At 56.7% G+C, this 9408-nt stretch overlaps 1 protein-coding gene across 1 annotated transcript; it reads right to left on the reverse strand.

Annotated features, from left to right (window-relative positions):
* Positions 1-1355: 1355 nt before the first annotated feature.
* LOC137166542 (phospholipase A2 inhibitor and Ly6/PLAUR domain-containing protein-like) lies at positions 1356-9132 on the reverse strand. The gene is made up of 5 exons (XM_067568314.1): positions 9060-9132; positions 6800-6913; positions 5567-5719; positions 3729-3872; positions 1356-2095 (listed from the first exon to the last, which is right to left on the reverse strand). Exons 1-5 carry the CDS (start codon positions 9130-9132, stop codon positions 1857-1859), a joined length of 723 nt encoding a protein of 240 aa, XP_067424415.1. The 3' UTR covers positions 1356-1856.
* Between the last annotated feature and the right edge of the window lie 276 nt (positions 9133-9408).

The following is a 9408-nucleotide window of genomic DNA, read 5'->3' on the forward strand; positions in this document are numbered from 1 at the left end:
GACCCAGACAGGAGGTTGGTGCCAGGGGTGGGATTAGAACCAAAGTGTTCTTCGCCTTCACCACAAGACGCACCCAGAGGTCTTACTGAATGAGTGGGGACTGGCAGGGAAGGGGGGTCAGGACAGGATGGAGCCAGTCGGAGCCTGGATGAAGAGGGTGAGTTGATGTCCTCCACTGTTGCTGCCCATCACCAATGAGATGTGTGCATAGATCCACTTGCTGGCAGTGGTAGCAGGTCGGGATTCACTCATATTGGGCCATACAAACACGGAGACCCCCTCAGAGCCTCCAAAGACTTCATGAGTCTTGCAGACGCTCTGTGTGGAGCAGCCTGTGGCTGAGGAATTAACCACTGGAAAATGTTAAAGCAGCTCGATTAGAAACTTTCTTTTTAAATGAAAGCTGAAATTTTCTCCTAATCCCGTGACTCCCAGAGCAGGGTCTTTAAGCAAAAGCACCAAATATCGGTAGCGTGGGCAACACTGGAATCTTTGCAGCCATCTTTTGGCTGCTGCTCTCTCCCCTCTACAATGAAACGCGATGCAGGAAACCACAAACCAGTTAGCTGATATCATCTGCAGCTCGCTGTCTTCCAGTGGCCGACTCACTGCTCCTGCTGGCTTCCTGCCTCCTATGCCCGGCAGCTGAGGCTGATCTCCTGGCAGTGGCCTGTGTTCTTATCAGCCCACAGGGATCAGCTTTGAGCAGCCACATGCCTTGGGCGGTCACCTCCATTTTCATAGCTCTCTCTGCTATTTTGAGGGGCTTAGTTGCACCTTGCCCTGAGCCTGAAGGCTGGCACTTGCCACAGCCACTGGCTTTCATGAGATCTGTGGTTGTCTTTGCATCCAAGAGCCACATAGTGGCAGCCCTTAGCAGGCCTCAGCATAACAGCATGAAAATAGTGAACAGAGGACGTGCAGGAGGGGTGCTCCAGAATAGCGTTAGGGCAGGTATCCCCAGGTGACTCTGTTACACTTAACGTAGGCAGGATTTTTTCTTATTGTGTGAGCAAGTTTTGACTTTGGGGAGATGTGCTGGGGTTTTGCTGGTTTTGGGGAGGGATTATGCCAGGTTTTTGTGTGGAGAGAGATGTGCAAACAGCAGGAGTGTTTGCTGAGCCCTGTGTTTGCTCTGATCCGAGTCAGTTCCGGAGGCAGAGTCGCTCCCTGAGGCACTGGTGTTTGGCAGAGACGCATGAAGGCTGAGTGGACACGGGTGGCTCTCATACATACAAACACATGCGCGTGCACGGACGTTCTTGGGTGATTGCGTCTCTGATCGTGCTTTATTCAGTGCAGTTTGAAATGCACAGGGGGGCTTGGACCATTTCTGGAATCTCTGGGGAGCTGGCTTGCAGAACTCCTGGATTCTTGCACCAGATGTGGGAGGGGAACGGAGTCTAGTGGGTTAGAGCCGGTGGGGGGCTGGGAATCAAGACTCCTGGGTTCCACCCTGCCTCCGGGAGAGGAGTGGGATCTAGTGGTTAGAGCAGCGGGAGCTGGGAGTCAGGACTCCTGGGTTCTATTCCCTCACAGGGATCTTTGAAAGGCTGGGGGAGAAGCTGCTAGGGGACACTAATAATACACTTTGAAGGCTGCTCCAAACCACAGTGGAATTAGCAGAGAATCCCCTCTCGGCTGCAACGGGCTTTGTCTCATGCTTTCCATCCAGGGATCCCAAAGCCCTTTGCAACGGCAGCTCACCGTTATTATCTCCCTTACAGAGAGGGGGAAACTGAGGCACAGACAGGCGGTGTGAAGGGGAGAGCACACAGGTTACAACGAGACACTAATGAACCGTGGGAGGCAGGGGGTGCGTGTCTCCCCCTCCAGCCAGTCACGCAGATGGGGTGTCAGCAGAGGAATAGACCCAGAAGGGCGGGGAGGAAAAGGGGAGCCTGGCGGACAATGCTGCCCAGGGTGAAGGGACCCCGTGCCGGAGTCCGGGGGGCGCTGCTGGTCTCTGCTTTGGGCGCTGGGCTGCACTGGGCCTCGGTCAGTTTGTAGGTGAACACCCCCGATTCCAGCGTCGTGATGCCACAGGCCGCCCGGGTCGCGCAACCTCTGGCTGCAAACGGAATCGTGACATCACCTGCGCCGGGAAACCAGAGCTGGTCAGACACAACACGGCCTAACCCCCTTCTGTCACGCCATGATCCAGCCCTGGCTGGATCTCCAGGGACCACATCTCCCAGCCCACGCGGCCTTGAGGTAGCACCCGACCTGGTTCAGACGTTCTCAGGCCAGGAAGGATCAGTGAACCTGGCTTCCTGCGTAGCTCAGGCCGTGGGACTTAACCCCAGCTTTTCCAAGCCTTGATTCATTCTCATGGTTCTTCTCTGGCACCCCCCATCTCCCTCCAATTTACCACCAGGATTCCAGCAGCGGCTGGACCAGTGTCAAGCACGGAGGTGAAATAAATCTTTCAGAGATCAGGGAACCCCACCCTTCTTCCTGCAGCTCCTCAATACGGACCCCCATTTTTTTTTTTTTTTTGCAAGATGCCCCAGCCTCTGAATCCCAGCCAAGGGAGGATGTACAAGTCACGTGACGGCATTTCTGTGTGGGTATAATTCTGTGGCGGAGGGGGCCACACAGAGCGCCTGGCCTGGAGTGAGGGGGAGTTGCAGCGAGTTAGTTCCTGGGGTGCAGAGGGCCCATAGGGACACAGTGTGCTCAGCCTACAACGGCAATGTTGCGTCTGACCCTCCAGGCAGATATTTCACTTAGTCGGAGGAGCTTGCGGTCCGTTTTTCAAAGTCTCTTTCTAGGGCGGCTGTGGCAAGCAGCGGGTGAAATTGCTCCCTGCATAAATCTCTGACTCCAGGACATTCTTGGGGCAAAATTATTCCCAGGGAGCCACCGGAGTTTAAACGGAGATTAAAGGGACAGCTTGCCTGCCGTTTGTGCCCACCTCTGTTCCAGGACTGGCAGAGACATTGTAAACAAACCAGCTGCTCTAAGGAAATACCTGATTTCCCCCCACTGATTTCTCCTCCAATGGGAAACCAACCTACAAGGCCCCAGAATTCTGCTGCTGCTCGGCAAAGGGGTAAAGATATTGTTACCTCTTTTGACCAGAGCGGTTAGCCAAAAATTTGAGGTCTTGAGGGTCATTCCCATTAGGAGAAGAAAGTGGTGTTGGAGACAGGCGTTTCCTTGGTGCAATCCTATGTATCTACAAACAATGTCTTTGCCCATGGTCCAAAGCCCCTTTCCGGCCAGTTCTCTGCCCAAAAGCTCTGCTTTAGCTTTCTCAAGGCCACATTCCCAGTCCTTGTTGTATCTCTGTCCTTCGCTTTTTCTGCCCCCGCTCCCTGGTGTTCTCCTGCTTCTCTCGCATGAACACAGCCCCACCAATCCTAGGTTTGCTCTGTGCATCTCTGGGAAATTCTGTGACCCACGTGATGTAGCTTCTGTTCTGCCTTGCTGTGCCTGAAATACATAGATGGACTCCGACTGTTGCTGGAATGTCCAGGGGGCTGGGAACCAGGACTCCTGGGTTCTATCCTTGGCTCTGGGAAGAGCGTGGGGTCTAGGAGTTAGGGTAGGGGGGCTCGGGGAGCCAGGCCATTGCTGCTCATGCAGGTCTTTGTTTTGAGCGATGGCCTCTGGCACTTGGGCAGTTCTTAAGCAAAGGGGCGTTTAACGGCAGCGTGGAAGAGCCCATTACACCCACCAGTTCCCCGGGGCTTTAGCCCACCCGGGAGCGATTTAAGACGCACCTTGTGCCAGCGTCCCGATGACGGCAGCACACTGGTCGGCGCCTCCCGTGCAGAGCACGCGCCCGTCACTCTCACAGCTTTCGGAGCCCGGGGCGTAGCAGGCCGGGCACTGGAGCCCATTGTGGATGGTGCTAATCGCCAGCCCTGAAATGCAGCCGGAGAGAGGCGGTTTTGCACCATGTGCGGGGTGGGAAGAAGGCGCGGCAGGAGAACGTAGGACTGGACGGACCCTCCAGGCCACTGAGTCCAGAGCTCTCCAAACAGTCGGCGTATCATCCCACTCGTCCAGCTCGTTCGGTTACAGGCCTCCACTTCTCCAACGGGCGACTGTCCCCCAACCCCCCTCCTCGGACGGCGAGATGCCTCCTGACTGCCAGCGTCAGTCACTTCCGGGCCAGTTGGATTCTGTGCCCACCTTGTCCTCCAGCTTTGATCGCTCTCCTCCCTCCCGGCTGCTTATCCCCACTGCGTTCTGCATAGGCGTCGACTCTAGGTTCTGCTGGCGGGTGCTGGCGGGTGGGGGGGTGCCTCAGGGGACGAGATGGGGCGGGGCTTAGGGTGAAGAGGTGGGGCATGGACGTGAAGGGGCGGGGCCAGAGTGAGAGCTGGATGCTGATTAGTTGATTCACGGCGCCATTGTGCACCACCAAACAGCTGATTCATGGTGGCCAGCCCCGGTGGGTGCTGAGCACCCCCTTTTCTCCTATGGGTGCTTGAGCCCTGCGACACTCACAGAATCAGTGCCTATGATGTTCTGGGGTGCAAACCGGACCAGTCAAGGGTCGCATCTGCCTTGCTCTGCGGGTGTCTGTGTGCATTTGCTCCTTTCAAGAGACAAAACCCATCAGTTTCCAGAGACTTCAACCCCCCTCGGTGCAAGGACCCATCTCTGGCCCGCTAGTGTCTGTCTGTCCAGGGATGGAGGACAAGATGGGTTCTTCAGCCGAGGGGATTGAAGTCTTGGAAAAAAAGGGGCCAGTAAGAAATCAACCGAGAACGGAGGCGGTAGCTTGTTGTGTCTCAGCCATTTGAAAGCCTCTTTTTACTTCTGTTTGTTCATAACTCTTCCTAACTTTAGTCCTTCTCCTTGGCATCACCCAGCTTATGTCCTCGTATTAAGAAACTGGTTTTACCTTTCATCTAAGCCAGCGGTTTTCCACCTTTTTTCATTGGCGGGGCCTCAAAAATTCTGAATAGAGGTGTGGTGCCTTTGGAAATCTGAGACACCGTCTGCAGGCCCCAGGGGCGTGCGGCCCACAGGTTGGAAACCCCTGATCTAAACCGCCCTGGTGCTGTGTTTGGACATAAGTAATTGATAACGGCAGGTAACGAGGCAAGCCCCTGGATCTCTGTAAAGGAGCAAAGAAACCTGGTTGTTCCTCTGAATGGCCCTGGGAAAGGGCTGGAGGTTACAGCGCTGGGGAAATCCGGGACTGGGGGTGTGTTGGGGTCACCTCTGCAAGTTGTAGCTAAGGAGTGGTGGGTACCAGCGCTGGCCCCCGGAGGCCCATCTCACAAATGCTCAGGGGACTGGAGGCTTGTCCGGACTGTGACCCACAGAAGCAAAACGTTTCAGGCACCCAGGGTTACAAGGCTGGCGGTGACCCCTTACTGGTCCAGTTTGCACACCAGGCCATGCCCCCATGTAGGGATCTCCTTATACTCTCCCAGGCAAGACATGCCAAGCTCCTCCATTCTCCTCCCCCCAGCCCAGCAACCGCCAGCTTGTCCCAGGGTCTTTGGAAATGTCCAGGCTTTTCCCCAAGCCTCGGGGTCTGGGTTCCCACCCAGCGGCTTCCGTGGGACTGAGAGTCAGACCGGCCGAGGGAGGTACGTACGGGAGGTCATCGACTCGATGTTGCAGTCCTCGCTCTTGCAAATTTCCGACTGGATCTCCACGGCCACCTTGTCCCCGAAGTAAAAAGCCAGGAAGCCCGTGAGGCTCCGGCGGGAATCGGCGCAGGACTGGTAAGTGCCCGAATTCTCTGCACCTGTTGGAAACGCAGCAAAGGCAGAAGGGACCGTCACTCGCCCATTCAACTGACGGCGCCGGTGCGGTGACCCAGCCCTCGTTCGAGCAGATGTTCAAAGGCGGGTCTCCCGCAGCCAGGTGAGTGCACTAACCACCAGGCGACACAGCCAATTTCTCTCCAGCCCAGGGACTATTCAGCTAACTCTGCCTGTCAGAACAGCCTCAGGAGGAGAGATCAGATGGGCCGGCCCCCCTGAAAACCCCATAGCTGGTGGTCAGGTCTCTCAGGAAGGATATAGGAAAATCAGGGCTCACCAGATTGCTGCCAGCTTAGGGGGTTGCATCTGGCTCTCCCCCGTTGTCCATGACAGCCCCGACCCCCGGGGTTGGGGGGGCGTCTCCCTCGTTTCTTTTCAGACAGGAGATGCCTGACCTGATTCGGACACCCAGCTCCCGGGCTGTCTTCCCGGCTGAGCATCCCAGGCAGAGAGAGGAGCCTCCTGCCCAAGGCCCCGACCCATGGGAGTTAGGCACCTCAACCCCTTTGCCGATCTGGCCCTAAACCCCAGCCCTTCCCTCAGCATTTTCTTCCTCACCAGCTTAGCTGGCTCCTCGCTCAGCTGACGGCTGCTTAGCCGGGGTTTGGGCTGTGTCAACTCTCTGCGTTCCAGGCTGCAGCCCCGCTTTCCCCCACCTCAGACCCATCACCGGCTGTCTTTGTAGGAAAGTAGGGCTGGAAGCAGTGGGTGGTTTGTCCCATGATGCCCCCTGCTAAACTCAGTTCCGGCGCCCTGGCTGGTGCTGCCCCCCCAAAAAAAACCAGGGGGAAAACGACATCATCACGCTGAGTGGGGCCAGTGTTTCCCTTTGCCTCTCACATTGTCCCCGGGGACAAGAAACTGAGTCACCAGGCCCTGGCCCTGGCCTGGAAACCTCCACGAATGGGGATCCCACGGCCTCCCTGAGCTAGCAGGTTGGCTGCCTTTGGCTGGATTCAGGCGCACGCCGGCTCGGAAGCTGCGTGGCAAACGCGCCCGGGAGCAGCATTCCCGCCGCACAGACACACGCCGCGGCTGCCGGGAGGGTGGATGCTACTCACCCAGCGTGTTGTGTTCTGTTACGATAATGCACGCGTCCTGGGGCAAGGAACAGGTCTGGGGTGTGGGGTGACAGCTCCTCCCAGATTTGCAATAGAAACAGGTCAGAGGGGACCCTGAAATGAGAGGGGGGTGAAGCTGGCTTTTGTACCCACTGCCAACTTCTATCGTCCCAATCCTGGGGAGACTCTCGTGCTTCCTGGGCCCTGTCTACACTACCGCCGTTATAGCAGCATGGTTAGCAGTGCTGCCAGAGTGTAAACCTTTCCCACGCTGAAAGAAGGGGCTGTGACGAAGTGGGAACGTGCTGCAATATTTTTATGAAGCCTACACGTGCCTCAGTTTCCCCGTACTTGGCATTGCTACCTAGTGGGGGCAGGGGAAAGGGTGAAGGCTGCTCTTGGGGCAGAAAAGTGCCGCCTGGCTGGCTGTGCCCAACCAGTGGGTCGTGAAGGACCCGGCTGGGATGTGGTGAAAGCGACTCCTATTGATGGAGAATCCAAAGAAAGAAACAGCAGGAGGCGCCAGTCACCAGAACAGCCGCACCTAAAACACCTCTGTCCACCCAGCCGCATCTACACTGGGGGCTAGGCTGACCTAACTATGGCACTACAAAGTTCTCCCAGCCCTCATAGCTCGCTCGCACTCTCTCTTTGCCCCCCTTTGCACCAGGGCAGTGGTTTTCAACCTTTTTTCATTTGCGGACCCCTAAAATGTTTGGAATGGAGGCGCAGGCCCCTTTGAAAATCGTAGACATCATGGGAACCCCTGGGGATCCACAGACCACAGGTCAAAAACCACTGCCTTAGCACAGATAGCGACAGCCCCGCTCACCCACCCCCACCCTCGCTCCCGGGAGCGCTGTTCCACCCAGGGCTGAGGAGCGGATCAAACCAAGAAGGAGCTAGGTCGTCTTCATCTTTCACTCTGTAATAACCTGCAAACATCACACAGCCTGCGGGGGGGGACAGGGCTGGCGGAAAATGTTCCATCACGGCCATTTGTGGATGGAAAATGGAGCTCGGCAAAGCGCCGAATTCTCTGACATCACCCAGTCACTGTCTGGGGGGCCAGGACGATGCTGCTACCCCAGAGTCCAAGGAAAGGGAAAGAAAGGAAAGCAGAGGATGCAGCCATGCTGACAAAACAGGGGTGCATCAATGTATCTTTCACCATCATCGGCAGGTGTTTGTTTCAGGCCCATTTCCCCCTAAGTTCCTCACGCCCCCGTCTATCACAAAGGCTCTGGCCGGGACCCATACTCAGCATTGCCTTTCCCAAGGAGTTGCGGCTCAGACACAGTTCTGGTGCTGTCTCTCGGGCTTGCGGCTGAGTGATCCCATCTGCCGTGAGGCACTGCTTGTCCCCTGGTGTGCGCGGGGTCTGATTTATATACCCCCAGGCTCCACCCACTGCCAGCAGCCTCGCAGGTGATTGGTGGGGACTCAGAGCCAGCTGCACCATACCTCCTGCTGATTGTCAGGGCTGGTTCCCCACCCACAGCTGATTGGGTTGCTGGGGTGGTTGTTTTGTATTTGATTTTCCCCACCCAGGTAACAGTTCGCCCTGCCACACCCAGCTCTGGGGCTGAAAAGCTGAACGGCCAGAAATTTAATTATTTGGGGGACCAAACCATCATATTTCAAGTCAGAAACGGCACCAGGGTGCCTCATGGGAGGTGAAATTCAATTGTCTTCTGCTCCCATTCTCCTCCCCAGACTACGTGTCTCATGGTGCACCTGGCTCCTAGCCCCCCCTGCTCTAACCACTAGACCCCACTCCCATCCCAGAACTGAGGAGAGAACCCAGGCGTCCTGGCTCCCTGCCCCCTCTGTTTTAACCACTGGACCCCACTCCTCTCCCAGAGCCGGGGAGAGAACCCAGGTGTCCTGGCTCCCAGCCCCGCCCTGCTCTCACCCAGTAGACCCCACTCCCCTCCTAGAAGGAGCACAAGGTCCCTGAAGTACAGCTCCCACAAGGCACCATGGCAGTGTTTCTGAATTGAAATGTTGCATGTTTCGATTTTCCATGGAGTGTTTGAAATTCCTGGAGGGGCCCCCTCTGGCTCCCCGCATTTTGCAGCCAACGTTATCCCCGAACAACTTGGGTCTTGGGGGCGCCTCAACCACAGAACACAGTGAGTGCCAGTTGAGGGTTCACAGACCTGTTAAAATGGTACCACCCTCCCCCTATACACTCCGGGGTGGCCACGTCCCTGGCGGCCCTGGCAGGGGTGAGCCAGCCCAGCCTCTGGCGACTCACCGGTGTGGTTCTGAGCTCCTGTCATAGCTTGGAGCGTGCCGAGGAGGCAGAGGATGATGGGACCTTTCGTCATGGAGGCGGGGAGCAGGAGGCCAGGATCGGCACCGAGCTGGGCCTGTAGGACGGCAAGTGCTGACAGCTCAGAGATTTTAAGGTCGCAGGGTTAGCGGCAGTGAACAGGGCTGGGAGCCAGGACTTCTGGGTTCTATCCCCGTCTCTGCCACAGGTCTGGTGTGAGTGTTAGGTCAGGTGAGTTCTCGGGGCCCGGAGGTCTGAAGCTGAGAGTTAGAAAGTGGCTGGGACTAGAAGAAAATGAAATGGGTTCAGACCAACAGAAAACCCCTAAGAG

This window comes from Emydura macquarii, unplaced genomic scaffold (genome assembly GCF_026122565.2).
Source record: "Emydura macquarii macquarii isolate MOO-44397 ecotype Brisbane River unplaced genomic scaffold, CSIRO-AGI_Emac_v2 contig_2872, whole genome shotgun sequence".
NCBI lineage: Eukaryota > Metazoa > Chordata > Testudines > Chelidae > Emydura > Emydura macquarii.